Genomic DNA, 17,500 nt, shown 5'->3' on the forward strand with positions numbered 1-17,500 from the left:
TGAAGCCGAGCGTTTTTAAGACCTTCTGCTGCGCCAGTTCAGCAGAGAGGAAAGCTTGGCCGCAGCAGGTGGAAAAAAATTGCTGTTCGACAGAAACCCTGAACACCCCGTTCTGATCGCATTAGCATGATGAAGCCCGCATTATGACACGTTTAAGGAGCAATTGTCAGACAAGGGGGCCAAGATCTGAATAAAGAGCTTAAAGAGATAAAAAAAAAAAAAAAGGTTTCAGAGAAGCTAATTGAGCTCCTTCGCTAGGCTACCTTGGGGATTGACAAGTGTATAAGGGGAAGGGGATGGTGAGCGCATTGGGCTGTCGTTGGCAGACACTCTACAGCTGAACGAGCGATCAGTTACAACTGGCTGCCTGTACTGTAGGAGTGCGCAATGTCCGCCGCAGAAGTGTTGATTCAAGCTGACAGCCCCTACGTCCTCCGGTTTACGACCATCCATCCAGTTCAAACAAGCCTTCATTATTCCAAACTTGCGTTAACTTCATAATTGGCTCTCGTTGGTTTTTTACTGGCGATGATAAAACTAGGAACAGTGTCTCTTCTCTCTCTCTCTCTCTCTCTCTCTCTTTCTCCCTCCCTCTCTCTCTCTCTCTCTCTCTCTCTCTCTCTCTTTCTCCCTCCCTCTCTCTCTCTCTCCCAAACGGAAAAGAAAGCTCCATGAATCATAGCTTTGTGGAACAATGTAATTTCACACCAAAGGGAACATTCGTATGAAAATAAATGTATCCCTTACATAAACAAATGTCAAGCCGGCGAGGCCCTCTGAGCTCTGGTTAAAGTCTCCCGACTGCCTGCCTCAGCTGCCCATCAGGTCCAAAGCATGCGTGGTATTCCAGGCCCGCTTGGCGGAGGTCTGCCTAATGTCTGCCTTCGCCAAAGGGCTTTTGTAGCAACCTCTTGCCGCATTAATTACTGTGACATTGCACTAACTCCCATTACATTCATTTAGAGTTCCCTTACTTGGGGAGGTCAAGCATGTGACGGCTCAGATTCTCTCTTCGGATTGTTCACACACACACACACACACAGGCACACACACACACACACACACACACACACACACACACACAGGCACACACACACACACACACACACACACACACACACACACAGGCACACACACAGGCACACACATACACACACACACACACACAGGCAAGCATGCACACACAGAGACACACACACACACACACACACACACACACACACACACCGGGCCTCATGTTATAGGAAGGAAACGGCTAGCTTTTGGTTTGTGTGTGAAAGGGATTTTTCTTTTTCCACTACTCTTTAGTAAACTGTCATTTTCTCATCCCTCAGGAACCCCCTGGGACATATTCACACAGTAGGTTATGGGATAATCATGTAAATAATCATGCAAATAACCTCAAATATCAGCATGTTCTTTGAATGCTTGTATCCGATTGCCTTTGCCCCCTGCCACACTCCCCGGGCGGAACCCTGTGACACGGGATGTCTGAATGTGTCCCGTAGGACCTGCAAACGCACAGCGGGGGATGAGGTTTAAGCTTCCTGATGTTTTTAGAGGCCATTTCTCCGTCGTAATGAGCAGGAGACGCTCGAGTCTTGATGGGGTCCAGGGCCACATGGAGCTCACACAGGGATGTGGGACATTGATTGATGCTCTCTCACCCCTCAGAGCTGCTGATACATGGAGTGTGTGTGTGTGTGTGTGTGTGTGTGTGTGTGTGTGTGTGTGTGTGTGTGTATGAGCGTATATATATATATATATATATATATATGAACCAGTGTGTCCTCTGAGCCCCCACATTAAGCCCTGTCATCTCTGCAGCCAGATTAGTGAGAGCGCCTGCTTCGACTCCTCCTTATAGGAGGATATATATATATATATATAAATATGATTATTATTGAAATAGCAGCATGTGAGCTTGGGTGTTTGGCTCCCCAAGGGTGACCCCCTCTCCGACAGCCTCATTGTCTGGAGCGTCCAGCCTGCCTGTCCCCACCCCGCAGACCCTTATCATGCACCAGGCAGAGCCACATGGGTATTTAGGTCAGCGGTCCACTCCGGTGTTTGCTCAGACGATTATGTTTTTTGAAAACAATATTTGCATATTGAAATGTGGTCAAGTGCTTCTTTCCGCCTCATTGCCGAGGCACGCCACGCTCGGCTGTCACGGAACCAGACCGGGGGGTTTCGGGCGGGCGTGCCTGGAGTACCGTCGCCGTCCCGCGTTAATGGACGCGAATAAACACCAAACACTCTTTCTCACTCCAGTAGCACTTTATAATTATGACCGTCGAGGGCCGTGTCTCTTGTAGTTTAATGACCACGGCCGGCGTTTGTTGATGTTTTTTTTTTTTCTTTTCTTCTTCTCCGGGGAAGCACGACGCAGAGTCATTGAGAGGCAGACCGCGCGGTGTAATCGGCGTCAGTGACACCACATGGCGAGCTCTTTATGGGCTGACTGACACCGGGGCTGAGAAACGGCGTGAGTCCCCCACCCCCCCCCCCCCCCCCCCCCCATATATTTATCTCGGCGAGATGGGAGGCTTTTAGACCAATAAGAGAAGGGCCAGGGAGCCTCGCTGATGGCGAAGCAATCTCCTCCTCTGGCATTGGCCTCTCCCAGGGGGGAAGGGCCTTTTTCAAAAGGACGGGATGAGTACCACCACCGCGGTGGTGGTGGCGAGCGGCTGGCATTCCGCCCTCCCAGGCAGCAGCGATATCTCCCACTCTAAAAGCCCTCTGATTACCCAGGCTCCTCCTTTAAAGCAAGCACATTCAGCCACCGACGCCCAGGAGAAAATGATATATCGTATACACACAGAGCTGAGAGACGGAGAGAGGCGGGGTAGAGGGGGGTAGAGAGGGAGAAAGAAGGGAAAGTGGGGTGGGGAGAAGGGATGGAGGAGGGCTGGGGGGGTGGAGGTGAGGCGGGGGTGGGGGGTGGGGGTTGGATGGGTGGGCGTTAGAGAGGGAGAAAGAAGATTGGGAAATAAGACCAAAAGTAGGGAGTTGGTGAGCGAGAGAGAGAGAAAGAGAGAGAGAATGGCCGGGTGAGATGTAGAGGGGGGACGAATATGTGTGTATATTTGCGCACCGCATGTGTCGGTTATACAGCGTGACTGTTTTCTGTCGATACACTGTAGCCTGGAGAGAATAAACAACGGTTGTTTGTGTTGACGTCTCTCTCAGTCCCCTTTCCCTCCATTAGACCCCTGTGGGCCTGGGAGAGAGGGATGAAATTAACAACAACCGTGTGATTGAGAGGAGAGAGAGAGAGAGAGAAAGAGAGAAAGAGAGAGAGAGAAAAGAGGGGGGGGGGCAGTCAAGGATAGAGAGAGAGAAAGGGGGGGGGGGGGCGGTCAAGGATAGGGAGAGAGAGAGATAGAGTTTGGTTAAGCAAGAGAAAGAAAGAAAGAAAGAAAGAAAGAAACAGTTAGAGAGAAGCGGCGCTGGGCCTGCACTCTTCCCCTGTGTGTCTCCATTCCGTGTAGGCCGTCAGCAGGTGATTGATGAGGAGGCGCCAGGATCACCTTGGCTCTGCGGTCATGGCAGCAGTGAGCTGCAGAGCCTGGTCTTCTGTAATGGAGCCACAACTTTAGACCCGCTGTACTTCGCCCGTATCGCTCCAAAGGTGGACAAAAACACAGGCCTTTTCGCTCGGCGAAGTCTTGTTTGAACCAGCTGGTAGTGAGTGGTTTTGGTTTGATAGATATGGGGTTTTATAAACAGACCTGGAGTTAGTTTCCTGAAAGCTTTGTGGCTTAAGTACTGGAGTAGTACTAATTTTCAGTAGTAATTTTTGCTGGCAAGCCAGCCGCAGTGTTGCAAGAGGGTAGCAATATTGCAAAATCAATGTGTGTAGGTCAAACTTCTGTGGTGAACTCACTCATTCGGCTTAATAAACAACTTTGCTGGTCTAAAAGAACACTACTTTAGCCAAGAAGCTTTCAGGAGGCTGACACTCGACGAATCAAATGCGTTTTGCGCGTACGCCCTAACAACGCGTTCGCTTTAATGTCGGCTGATGTTCCCGCACCGTGCCAACATGGAGATATCCTCTGTGTTAAATGTCAGGCTATCAGGCAGGAGAATGGGGGAATGATGGGAGAATGGGAGAATGGGAGAATGAGAGGGCGGACGGCTGCTGTGTGTTCACGCCTGGGAGACTGATTAGGAGCTGTTGGTCGTGAGCGTGGGGCGGCAGGCTATTGGGGAGGGGAGGGAGGGGGGGTAAGGGGTGGTGGGGGGGGGTCGGGCTTGTAACTGTCTCCTTCAACAACTCTGCATCATCTTTGATGTGTGAATTATGCCTTGCATTCATTGTATTTCTTTGTATTGACAGTCTGATGGCTTATTCTTCTGTTGTGTGTTGATGTTTCATGACAGCACAGTGCCACAGGCCATATTTTCCATAAAACGTTTTAGAATATTTTCAGAATATATCAGATATTGGAATTGGAAAACATAATGACTTACAATAATCAGTAACGTTTAAAAGACGTACACACAGTCCATGTAGGCCTGTTTTACTGGAGATAATGAAACGAGAGAGCTTGGGCGGTGACATGGCGTTCTGGGTTTTGGTTGATTTTCATGCAAATAATGGTTATTACCTAGTCATAATGGTTATTAAATAATGGTTATTACCTAGTCATAATGGTTATCAAATAATGGTTATTACCGTCATAACTATTTGAAGTAACGTGGCTAACTTGCGCTGTAGGAGATCTTTTCTGCCTGCCGCAATAAGACTGTACAACTCCTCCTCGGGGTGATGAGAGTCAGGCTGATGTTAAATCATACTGGAATGTTTCAGATGTCTATGTTCTTCTATTATTCTATTGTCACTTTATTTTGTTGTTGTTTGTGATGTGAGCTGCTGTAACGCCTATCTATGTATCTATCTATCTATCTATCTATCTATCTATCTATCTAACTATCTATCTAACTAACGTTAAACAAAAGTATTTAAAACAATATAAATACGGGATGCAGTCGCTAATATTATAGTCGCTAATATAGACAACCGATTTTTTAAACGACATATTCTAACCCACGCAGTTTCTCACACCGTCTCCATTTCTGAGATGATAGGGAAAGCAAACTAATTACGAGTATTCAATTATATGCACGTTATTAGCCAAATATTACCATCTTCATATCAGTGTTGCAGCGCTGCAGGTTTGTTTAGGTGTTAAGTGACATTCCACTTTACCAGCGTGTTACTAAATCACTAATATAGGCCTACACATCCAACATTTATAAATAGAAGATCTATGTATTTAGTTAGCAGAAAGCAAGAACATATGGTATAAAGGAAAGTGCAAACTACGTGACATGTGAACGTGAAAGTCCTTTGGGAGGAGATGGAGACAGTTGGATAGGTAGACGGGTAAAATATATTTCTATGAAAATAAAAATAAATGTTTTAAAATTCTAAAATCAATGTATTGAAACGGTTATGAAGGTCTTTTTTTTCCCACAGTCTGCCATGTATAACCGGGAGAGAGCTGTGCGTGTAGAAACGATAATTTTCTTGATTAATTTTAATTTGCTTTCGTTTTATGCTGGCATGTGTAAGAGTGATTGTGACTGTAGGGCCTAGTAGTCCCATTTCCTCATGTCCGTGTGTGAATGTGAGATCAAAGGAAGTCGCTTCCCTCCAGCCCTACACACACGTCCGCTCCCCCCTCCTCTCAATGGAACCATCCAGATTAATCCACTTCTCTGCCTTTTCCAAGTGAGAGAAGATGTTTTTTCTCCTTAAAAATTGAAAACGGACCATATCAGAGTGTGTGTGTGTATGTGTGTGTGTGCATGCGTGCAGGCGCACAAGTGTGTATGTGTGTGTGCGTGTGCGTGTGCGCGCGTGTGTGTGTATGTGTGTGTGTGTAGGAGTATGGTCGATGATGTCACCAAGGCTGTCTAGACATGAGTGAATATTCTCAGTTGTCTGTTTATTTACATTGGGGGATGGCACTGTGTGTGCGGAGCTGACGAGTGCTAACACTCCTTCCCACAAAGAGACACATACAGTTTAAATTGCCATGGATGGAGTGCTGTGGATTGCCAAGGAAACATGGCGTGTGAGAGAAAACCCCTCATGGTGTACTCTCCCATCTCCAATGTATTGAGCACTGGATTGGAAAAAGAAATGGCTCGAAAAAAAAACGATCTTGGAAGTCGGTGAAGATTAGAATCTAATTAGAATTGCCGCTCATAGACACACACACACACACACACACACACACACACACACACACACACACCCCACATCTGCTGACATGTGCTATATGATAGCCACTGCCACGTTAAAGCCCATTTACTAGGACAATTGCTAATCGGACTAGCGGGGGTCTTGTTGAAAAGAGGAAGTGATTATGGTTCCTTGACAGTCAATGCAATTTGTAGTCTATCAGGGCCAGTTATACGGCAATGCAAATGTGTTCAGCATATGTGATTAAAAACAAGCTGCTGTCTCGCAAGCCGTTAGACTAGTGGCTCTTTGAAAATTGTCACGCAATTAAATCTTTTGGCCGAGAATGGAGATGAGGCTCTTCGGCTATGATGCAGACTTCAATGAAATACAATTATTTCCCCGTTTGTGCCATCTCTACCTTTAAAAGGGATAGTGACAATTCTGTCGAGGTGTACGTTTAGTTGAATGGTTTCTCAAGGACGAGGATAGAACCAAGTGATTTAGTTTTTTTCTTCGGTTTGCTTCATATCGTTCATATAATATCGTATCATAGTATTTGATGTTCATGAGGTCATATTCATCTGTACAGTAGATACATAATCCATAACTTGTGTACGTTGTGGAGGCATAATCGGATGCATGACAATGTGACATGAAATGTCTGCTTTCTGATTCTTTCCTGCATTCCATTTTCAGCTGTCATGTCAGCCAGGGTGCTCATGACAAACCAGAGAGCCTATAAAAAGAATCCATGGTTTTCCATGGTTAAAAAACGGAATCATATGACCGTCTTTACAATGAGGATCGAGGATGGCCACTTCCACTCTGCGTCAGATTGACGGCATCGTGAGCCGCAGTAATTAGCCGCGCGGTTCCGGTTTTAGGGTTCACAGTGATGGTGTTGTTTTTGGACAGTGAGACCATGTTCGAGCGCGTCATGAGGTCTGTTTTTCTAAATTGGGTCAAAACTGGGAAATCAGCCCTCTTCAAATATTCATAACATGACATTTCAGATGTAGAGCAGCCCCAGACAGCCCTCGTAATTGGCCTGTGCATTTAATCATGGTCTCCTGTATTGTCAGTGCGAGAGAGAGAGAGAGAGAGAGAAAGAGAGAGAGAGATTGGGAGGGAGGGAGGGAGGGTGGGAGAGAGAGAGATAGAACGAGAGAGAGGGTGGGATTGAATGAGAGAGAGAGAGAGAGGTGGATGGGAGTTAGAGGGAGAGAAGTAAGGAGAGAGGGAGAGAGAGAGAGGACAGGGTGATAGAGGGAAAACAAAAGAGAGAGAGTGAAAGAGAGAGGCATACACACACACACACACACACACACACACACACACACACACACACACACTCAATGATACAAATAGAGGGGAGAGCTCTTGACTGTTTCTTTGCAGCAGACATCTCGGTAGTAACGTGGGATCACTGGGAGTGCAAGCGTCAACAATGGCCTCCTTGTCAGAATGGAACAAATCCCAGAGGAAGAGGTGTCAGTGAAGAGGTTGATAACCTGGCATCTGGCAATTACTGCCAGCCTGAGTCATTAATCAGAGAGTCCTCTCTCTCTCTCCCTCCCTCCCTCTCTCTCTCTCTCCCTCCCTCCCTCTCTCTCTCTCTCTCTCTCTCTCTCTCCCTCTCTCTATCTCTCTCTCCCTTGCTCTCATGCAGCAGTCACACTTCTCTCTTCTCCTCCGGGACAGCCCTTAATGTGGGCATTTATGGTACCTTTGCTGCTCCTAGCAGAAATAATGAATAGCCTTGCAATGGCTGATACTTTCAGAGCTTACACTTTTACTCTCAGTTAATGGCTTGGCAGTGCTACTTCAACTTCAAATCCTCTATGGAGAATAGGCAAGGCAACAGTCTGTAAAGCTGTCTCTCTGTCAGTCCACATATGCTAGTCCTCACACATGCTAGTTGGCTAACTAGCTACAGTACAGTAACCACCCTCTCTGTTTGTGTGCTAGCTAGCTAGCTACAGTACAGTAACCGCCCTCTCTGTTTGTGTGCTAGCTAGCTAGCTGCAGTACAGTAACCACCCTCTCTGTTTGTGTGCTAGCTAGCTAGCGGCGTGCAGGACGGAGAAATGCGAGCTCAAATGCCCACGTGCGGCAGAGGAGAACAGATAGGATGCTGCAGCGCGTTGGCACAGGCCCCGCATGTCACAGCTGGCCGCGGTGTCGACACTGGCACGACCGGCGTGTCACAGCTGTTCGCTGTGGTGACAGGATGGCAAGTAGCACCCCCCCCCCCCTCCTCCCAATGCCACACAAGGCCGACACTTAGCCAGCCTGGCTCAGCCAGCTGCCAGTCAAACCTGCAGCTAAAAACCTGCCCTCTCTGTGTGAGTGAGCTGGAGAGAGGTAGGGTAGACACAGGAATGTGTGTTCTGTATCAAACCTGGGTCAAATACAGTGCATATGTCAAATAGGGTGATGTACCGTACTGAGCATGCGCTTGGTGAAGGTCATACAGTGGAATAAATGGAATAGTCCCATAAGTGCAAACTCGAAGGTAGTAAATGCTCAAAGATGTTGGTATTTCACCAGTCTTCTTGTGTAGACCCGCCTCATGTTGTGTTATATTCTGTATGTACCTACTGTATACAGTATCCAACACTGTGATGACTGGTATACTATTTCAAGACAAAGGGTTCAAGACTAAGTTCATGTATGTTCCATGTGTGTCAGAGAGAAGAATAAAGTCAACATGTGTGACAACTCGTTATATTGCTCCATTCTGACATTGTGGAGCATATCCCGCTCGTTTTGACAACAGCGTATGTTTATGATTCATTATATCACAGACAGCCACTGGCTTCTCATCATCCACTCGCTCTTCACCCCAGGAAAGCATGTTTCTTTTTTCGGATGTCTCGAGCTGTCATTAAACGATATTCATATCAGAAAATTAGGCATGAAGACTTCTGGAATCCCCTTGTGCTCGCATATCAAACAAAGCTTTCCTCCACTGGCAGTCATCTCTCCTCCCCCCAACCCATCCCCATCCCCTCCCCCCTCTTCCTCCCCCTTAGTCTCAAACCCCACAGCGTTTTTATTTCCGGAGGGGAGGGATTCTCTCTCGACTCCACTAGACCTGACAACCTCCTGAAACAACCCCCTCTCAATGTTCCTAATCTTCCCATCATCACCGCATGCCTCTCCTCTTTGAGGAACTAGGAAAATACACAAAAAAAAAAAAAAAAAACGGGGATGAGATTTTTACACCTTCCCTGCCCCGACACTAATAGACTAGATAAGCCGGTCCATATAATTATAAACCCACTGAAATAATTGTTACAAGGAGGCTAAGCGATTTAGCTGTCGTTTTAATTAGCCGGGTGCTTGAAAATTAATAATTGCTGCTTGAATCCGAAATCAGGGACTATGTTTTGTTTGGGTCGTGGCTAGATGGGGGATAATGGTGGCATTGAGGTTGTTTATCTTAACTGTGTGGGTGTGGGTGTGTGTGTGTGTGTGTGTGTGTGTGTGTGTGTGTGTGTGTGTGTGTGTGTGTGGGAGGCGCGGGGCAGGGGGCGGGGGGGAGGAGGGGGGGGTTTCGGTGTGGGGTTTGGGGGGTGGTGTAGAGTGGGGGGGGCAGGGTGGAGGACCTGGGTCTATTTGGTTATCTTCCAAGTGCAGCGTAGCTCAGGCGAGATTAAATTCATTGGGTTTACCATGGATATCAGTATTATTTTTTTTATTTTTTTATGTTATGTCGGAAAAGAGGCGGTTGGGTGGGTGGGAAGCAGTCTGCAGAGGGAGGAGAAGGAAATGAGGGAGAAAGAAAAAAAGACGAAAAAAAACCTGCCAATGCCACATTTTTACAGAGAATATCATCATCAACATCGCCACCATCATCATCATTATAAAACCCCACTCTGTGCCACTTAAACCATCGCCTGAATGAGGGAGAAAAAAAATATCACATTTTCAGAAAATCGCTTTTTTTCATATCCCATATCCCATAGGAGGAAGAGAGAGAGAGAGAGAGAAAAAACTGGAGAAAAAATCCCTTAACCAGCAGAGTGTCGTGATGGTGTAGACTAATATCTGTTAGCACTGTAGCATCATGCATACCCCTTAGAGGATTTGCAGACCTCTACAGTATTTCACCTCGGTGTGGTAATTATCAGTCCTGACCCCACACCTCTTAACAACACCAGTGCATTAGACACTGTGACTCTGGTGGCGGGGGACTTGCTGTGGCACACAGGCGCCAGTGACAGCTGTAAATTTGATCTATCAGACTGTCAGGGCTCTCTGGCAGGTGCGGCGGGCGCGCCAGCGTAAAGATAACTGACATCTTGCTGTCATTACTCCGAGGGCCCTGCCGTCAATCTCGCTCCCTGTGAATCCTTCCCTCTCTTCCTTCCCCCCGCCCCCCCCCCCCCCCCCTGTTATTTTTCTTTCCATTAAAAGAATGGCCTGTCGCCTCCAAACAGGGCCTAGTCTTTCTTATCCCCCGGTCTCCCTTTCCGAAATAATTTGGTGATGGATTAAACGCTTTGGAAAAACCAAAGGACCCTGGAGGTGTGTTTTGGAGGCGGGGGGGGGGGGGGGTGGAGAGCAAGGGCAGATTGAAGGCAAACTGATTCCAGCTCTCTGTCTCTGTCCTCCTATCTATCACAGCCAATCGCCCGTGCCTCAAAGGGTTCGGGATTCTCCTGCTCTCTGCTCATCACACAGCGACAGGGATAGGGACATGAAATGGGTTGATTCGGTCGGCGACCATCTTTGAAGTCATTTTTAATCATTTTAGGAGGCGACTGTATTTAAATGTGACTTTTATGTCCCTCACATCTCGCGTCGTCTGTTATCAGCTGAGCAGCTGCTGTGTTACATGCAAGCCATTTTGTCACTTTCCATCACGTTAGCGTCAATCAATTTCAAATAACTCATTTGATGGAAGTTACGATCATAAAGGGACTATTAGCAAAATGACTCAAACATTTCGATGCTCATGATCATCATCCGGTATCATTATTTGATGTGCCGTCGACGCACCGTCTCGTTTTGTTACAGAGAGTTAACAGCGAGAACCATCTGGCGTTCTTACATGGAGAGCACGGTACTCAGGACTTTTACATTAGCCCCGTCACTGTGCTGCTGTGAGTCAGTAGACAACGTGTGCTGTGCTGCGCTCTGCGCCGGCTAGCTCTGTGAGGTCGCTCCCTCTTACCCACTACATGACCACAGAGCGCATTACCTTATTGCTGTCACGTCCCCAGACATAGACCCCCCCCCCCCCCCCCCCCGCCTCCCCCTCCGTGTCTTAATACTCTGCTCTCCAGAGGACCCCCAGGGGGCCCACCGCCACAGCGCGACTGGCCCCTGGGGGCCGCGACGCTACGATGCTACGCTACGCTACGCTAACTCAGCTGGGGGAAGAGCAGAGCGGGAGGCGGAGGCGGAGGCGGCGGCGGCGGCGGCGGTAGCAGCAATGGAATGTGGGACATTATGCTAATGAGAGGGCTTAGAGCAGAGGGCTCTAATCAAGCGTTGGCAGCGGTTGGACAGCCGCAGGACAGCTCGCTTCTTTTATATCAGCTGACAAAGGGGAAGGAGGAAGTAAAAAAATAAAACCCCAGCATGTCACACTGTGGATTTATTACACTGATAGCTAGTGTGGGCGACATGGCTCCTCTCAGAAAACTGGCCTGACAAACCTTTCATGGAGATGGGAATGCAACATACAGGGAGGGGGTTTCTAAGCTATGGACCCTGTCTTTATATTGTCTTGTGTTTCCTGTTTTTATGTGTACTGCTACCGTATTTTCGGCACGTCGCTAGCGAGCCCTTCCCATAATCAGATTGTTTGTTGTTAGCTCAACAACAACAAGAGTGAACTTTTGGAACAAACTCAAGAGCTGAGAATTTGATACATTGTTAGCAGATCCGGGTTTAGTGTGTGTAGGTAAATGAGCGCTTTGGAAGTGTGAAGACAATGATTCTAGAGATGGGCATCGTCTGTCGGAGAATATCCCCCTTTCTTTCAGAACGTACAGTACCTTGGCAGTCGTGTATGTGTGTGTGTGTGTGTGTGTGTGTGTGTGTGTGTGTGTGTGATTGTGTGATTGTGTGTGTGTGTGTATATTCCAAGTATTTTTGTGACAATGTGCTTCTTTTATCTCTGAGACGTCAGCTGCTTAGTGTCAGCTTGTGCTTATTAGACAGATAGAGGCTTCCTCTCACATCTTTCCAGGGAAAGGGATGTCAGTGTTTCTCTCTCTCTCTCTCTCTCTCTCTCTCTCTGTCTTATGTTTTTTTTTGTGAAATGTCTTTTTGTGGACCCCACGAAGACTAGTGGCCAGCCAATGGGGATCGCAATAAAGAATAAAGTAAAATAAAGAATAAATGTCAGCCAATCTGGAGTTGTCCTTCTCTGACGGTCTTCTTTTGCCTCTGCCTGTCTCCACAGTCATTATGAGCAGGACCGCAATGCGCTCAAGAAGAGGGAGTGGGAAAGGCGGACTCAGGAGGTGCAGCAGGACGAAGATCTCTTCTCCTCTGGCTTTAATCTCTTTGGGGAGCCGTACAAGGTAAGAGGGACTAGGGACTGGGGACTGGGGACTGGGGACTTGGGAGGGAGGGGTCCAGTCAGTCAGCATCCAATCATCATCCCCCCCCCCCCCCCCTCCCCCCTCTCTCTGGAGTAGAGCATTACCTGGCAACGGGCATAGGTGCAGCTAGGATGGAGAAGTACTCCCTAGCAACTTCTGACTTCAGACACACACTCACACACACATACACAGGCACACGCATGCAAACGCGCACACAAACAACCGCATGCACGCATGCACGCACACACACACTCGCCACACATCACGCACGCCACACATACACACACACACACACGCCACACATCACGCACGCACATACGCACACACACACACACACACACACACACCACCTTCCATGTGTCTCTGAATCAGTCTACCATGAACCATAAAGTGATGCTTCTTGTAGAACCCAGTTCCTATACAAAGCACAGCGAACACATCCAGCAGTAACACATGAAGCGCATCATTAAAGAAAACATCCATATACAGTAGCAGATCAACCCCTTTATTGGTCCTGTCCTGTCTTGTCAGTCTGTCACCAGTCATGTCCAGCCCTTTCCAGACGTGGGATTATTACTGTATGCATATTCACCGAGATCACTGGGCTCTGCTTCGTGAAGTGGTATTGGTTGTGATACCGAGCCGACTGAATGTGGAAGCTGTAGGATTCTATACAATCAGTGTGAATTGGATGTGAGTTCTTTTGGTAGAACATGTTCTCACACCTGTAGCTTTACAGTCAAATACATTGGTATTCTTTTCAAAACTCAAACACCCAATTTGATCCAGTCAGCTATGGTGGAGTTCCACACACAGCATATTGTACCAGTGAGCTTGAGTATCCCTTGTTTCCATTCACATGTTGAAGTGTTTAGAAACAATGGCCGCAACTTCTCTGTATCTTGTAATGCAACTGCCCTACGATTTGCTCTTCGGGGTAATAACATTACATTCCTGTATATAAGTGTTAATTTCCTATATGATGCACTTAACACCCTAAGTCCTGTATAGTACACCAGTGATAGACAGTAATGACAACATCACACTGCTCCTGTAAGTCATGTAGGCGCCAAGCAGTCTCAGACCTTGTCTCCCCTTCTCTCTGCCATGATATGTATCCATCCGGTGAGAGGTGTGTGTGTGTGTGTGTGTGTGTGTGTGTGTGTGTGTGTGTGTGTCAGTATGTGTGTGTGTGTGTGTGTGTGTGTGTGTGTGTGTCAGTATGTGTGTGTGTGTGTGTGTGTGTGTGTGTGTGTGTGTCTTGTGTGTGTGTGTTTGTGTGTGTGTGTGTGTGTGTGTGCGTGTGTGTGCGTGCATGCGTGCGTGCGTGTGTGTGTCAATAAGCAGAGAAGTCGATAGAGAGGGATGCTCCCTTTGACGGCTTGTGAGGGCAGGAAGGATGGATGGGACCTTTTAGGTGTGAGGGTCACCGAGGTGTCTTAGCTCGCCGGACAGATGAGGGATTCTGACGGAATGTCATGTTTTGACTCAGGCGAGGGTGTCCCTATTAAAGGACCCCAGTTTCCCCTCTCAATCATCCTTTGCTTTCCCCATCTCCCCGCCCTCTCCATCCATCTACCTCCTCTCTCTTCTTTTCCTCAGACTTTTTCCCCCCAATCTCACTCTTTCATCAGCCTGTTTTCATTTGAGGCGCCACGGTAACGGATATTGACGTCCAGTACGCTTGGCTATTTCAAACCGTTATGTACGAAAACACATTGTGTCTTTGACATCCAGGCATTCAGTCCAACACACATTTCCGAACTGCATACGTTTTTTCAGTACGGTTGGAATAATTGCAATCATTTTAAACCGTGCAAAAGATAATCACTCTTTCAGCACTCAAAATCCCATTCATTGAAATACTGTATCCATAGATTACTAGCGCTGCTTGTCGAAATGACATGTGTGTCAACACACACTCTCACATGGCCCACATGTGTTTGATGAGGTTAGGATAATGATCCTGTGTGTTTGCCAGAATGCTGTGTTTGTGGTTTATTTTCTCTGTCCCTGTCTGATGGGCCAATTAGAAGTGATTAAGACTGATCTCAATAATTCTGCATCGTCATCACCATCATCCATCTTTGGTATAATTCATCACTACAGAGCAGGCATTCCTTCTAGAGGATGTAAAGCATTAATATTGATATCCTAATAAGCAGTGTTCAAACCCTACAGATTGTCTGTAAACCCTCTCTGTGGTTAAAGAACGCCTTTCAAGGAATGAGGGTTTGGAACTTGTCCATCTCTCCCCACGGAAGAAGTGTATTTGTGGCAAGAAGTTGTGATGGTTCCCTTTGAAGGCTAATTACCCGTGTCACATGGCAGGATGGAGTATCACTGCAGCTCCCAGAACCTTTCTGTAGCCCCAACACAGACACACACACGCACACACACACACACACACACACACACAAACACACACACACACAAACACACACACACACACACACACACATACACACACACACACACACACACACACACACACACACACTGTTCATCTTCATCTCAGCACCCGCTTTTTGCTTTCAGCCTCTGAAATGAGGTTCCAGATGCACTTGAGTGTTCTCTTAAACACACACAACCCTTCTGCAAACTAGGTCACACTCAATGACAGCCAAACGGGCAGACACAGTTAGCTACTCAGTTTGTTTCAATTTATCTTAAAACAGGGATTATTATCCCATGGTCTGTGTTGATGTTCATGGTACAGTAGATGGTGGTCCGTGGTGCGAGTGTGTGTGTGTGTGTGTGTGTGTGTGTGTGTGTGTGTGTGTGTGTGTGTGTGTGTGTGTGTGTGTGTGTGCGTGTGTGTGTGTGTGTGTGTGTGTGGAGGAATGCGCTGTCCCAGCATTCCTCCAGAGAGCAGGCAGCAGGGGTAGTAGGACGAGTCACTATTTCTCCACGGCAACAACCTTAGACAAAGACCAAGTTGTTATACTTGTAGAATACTAGGACTCAGCCAGAAATAATGTTCGGAGTTTGATGTTAAACCTTTTCAAGCAACTACAGTCCTTGTATCCCTATGGAAGCACGTCATGTTCGTTCATGTTGGCCGATCTTGATTTAGAATAAACAACCGCTGCATCAAAGTCACACATGTCACACTGTATACTCTCGACACCCTATGCGACGTTAGTCAATTTGCATTGATTTAGATACACGTTTTCCTGGGCCACGGTGAGTGGATTAGAGCCGGAGACAGATTTGCTCTACAGACTCTGTGGCGTACAGGACTCAGAGGGCTGAGAGTCATTGATGTGTCATCGCGTCTGCGGGAGGAGGGAATGGACACCCCGGGCTTCAGTGTTTGGCCGTGTGTAAGCTGGGGGGACTTAAGGACGCGTTGAAGATGATGATGATGGCCGCTTAGAAATGAATGTGTCCTGTTAGTGCATGACTGGTTCGGCGCGACACTTTCTCCTTAGCCCTCTCTCTCTCTCTCTCTTTCTCTCTTTCTCTCTCTCTGTCTCTCTCTCTCTCTCCCACAGTGCTCAGTAGAGAGTAATAGCTCTACTCTCCCCTCCTTGTGAAACAGTGTTTGTAGTTCTCCCGCATCTCAGACCCACTATTAGTTAATCCCCCTGCTCTAATCCTGTTTAATGGAACTATGCTGTTAGCAGCTATTTGGGCCTTATTTAGTGCTTTTCCCCCCAGCCTCGACAGACACCTTCAGAGACACCGCTCTCAAGCCCCCCCCCCCACCCCCCCCGCCCCCAACTCCAAGGCCCTGCCTCCCTGCCAGCATAATCCCCCCCCCCCCCTCCCCCCTCCCCTCCAAGAGGCACAAGGAGTAAATGAGGGAACAGCAGCCTCATGTTATTCAGTCCTCTTTTTTTTCTTTTTTTCTTCTTTTTTTTCTTTCTTTCTTTTTTTTTCAGATGGTTCCTGCAAATGTATTTTATGTTACTCCTCAGCCCGGTGGATGTTTTATTAATGCACTCAGACGATGAGGAGAGGAGAGGAGAGGAGAGGGGGAGACGGAGGTGGGAGAGAGGTGGAGGAGAGAGATGGAGGAGAGATGGATTAATTTATTCAACGCTAACTTTTTGCTCTCCGGGGCTGCGCTGTCTGTAGGAGATGTAATAGAAGAGAGAGGTTCTATTCTTTCGCTCTGCCTCTCTCTGTATTCCCTCACCCGTCATCGCTGTCAGGTTACATCAATAGGTTTTTCAAACGCTGGATTGCAACGTATTCAATTAGAAGTCAATTATTTTCCTGTTTCTCTTAGAATTGGCTCCTATGGGTGTACAGTTGATTCTGTAACAGAAAAAGGGCTGGCTTGCCTCGCATCTACGTATTCCTTATCCTCATTAGTGTTATATTGATTTCAGATGATGTGTAGGTGTTTACTCATGTGAAGCTAGATTGATACACTTTATTGGGAGAGCGCTAATGGGTAATGCAACTTGCTGCAGGTTTGTATTCCAACCAATGCCAGCGAGACAAGCTTTTAATGGGAGGAGAAAAGATGGGATCAGACAAGGAGGATCATTTAACAGACTGTGGGTTTCGAGGCGCATTTCTCCACCGCATTGTGTGTTTGTACACACTGGGGCTATTGTTCTGTCACCTAGCATTTTCCAGTTTAGCTGAGTTCTTCAAAAACTGACAGTTTGGTGGTTAACACTGAACCTAAATGATGATTGCTCTGTCAAGTCATTCATGCGTTTAGCTGATTCACACGGAAAGTGTGTGGTTATGGTTTGTCTATCGTTTAACCAAT

At 47.3% G+C, this 17,500-nt stretch overlaps 1 protein-coding gene across 1 annotated transcript in view; it reads left to right on the forward strand.

Annotated features, from left to right (window-relative positions):
* The window catches only part of LOC310815753 (AF4/FMR2 family member 2-like), a gene marked incomplete at its 3' end in the record, with an annotated part of 51,630 nt that overhangs the window by 28,009 nt on the left and 6,121 nt on the right, over positions 1 to 17,500 (forward strand). Inside the window, exon 2 of the mRNA XM_083685659.1 lies at positions 12,627 to 12,747. Within this exon, the coding sequence (XP_083541785.1) occupies positions 12,627 to 12,747 (121 nt within the window). The remainder of the gene's footprint in view (positions 1 to 12,626; positions 12,748 to 17,500) is intronic.

Source organism: Argentina silus, assembly GCF_951799395.1.
Source record: "Argentina silus genome assembly, chromosome: 15".
NCBI classification, from domain to species: Eukaryota; Metazoa; Chordata; class Actinopteri; order Argentiniformes; family Argentinidae; genus Argentina; species Argentina silus.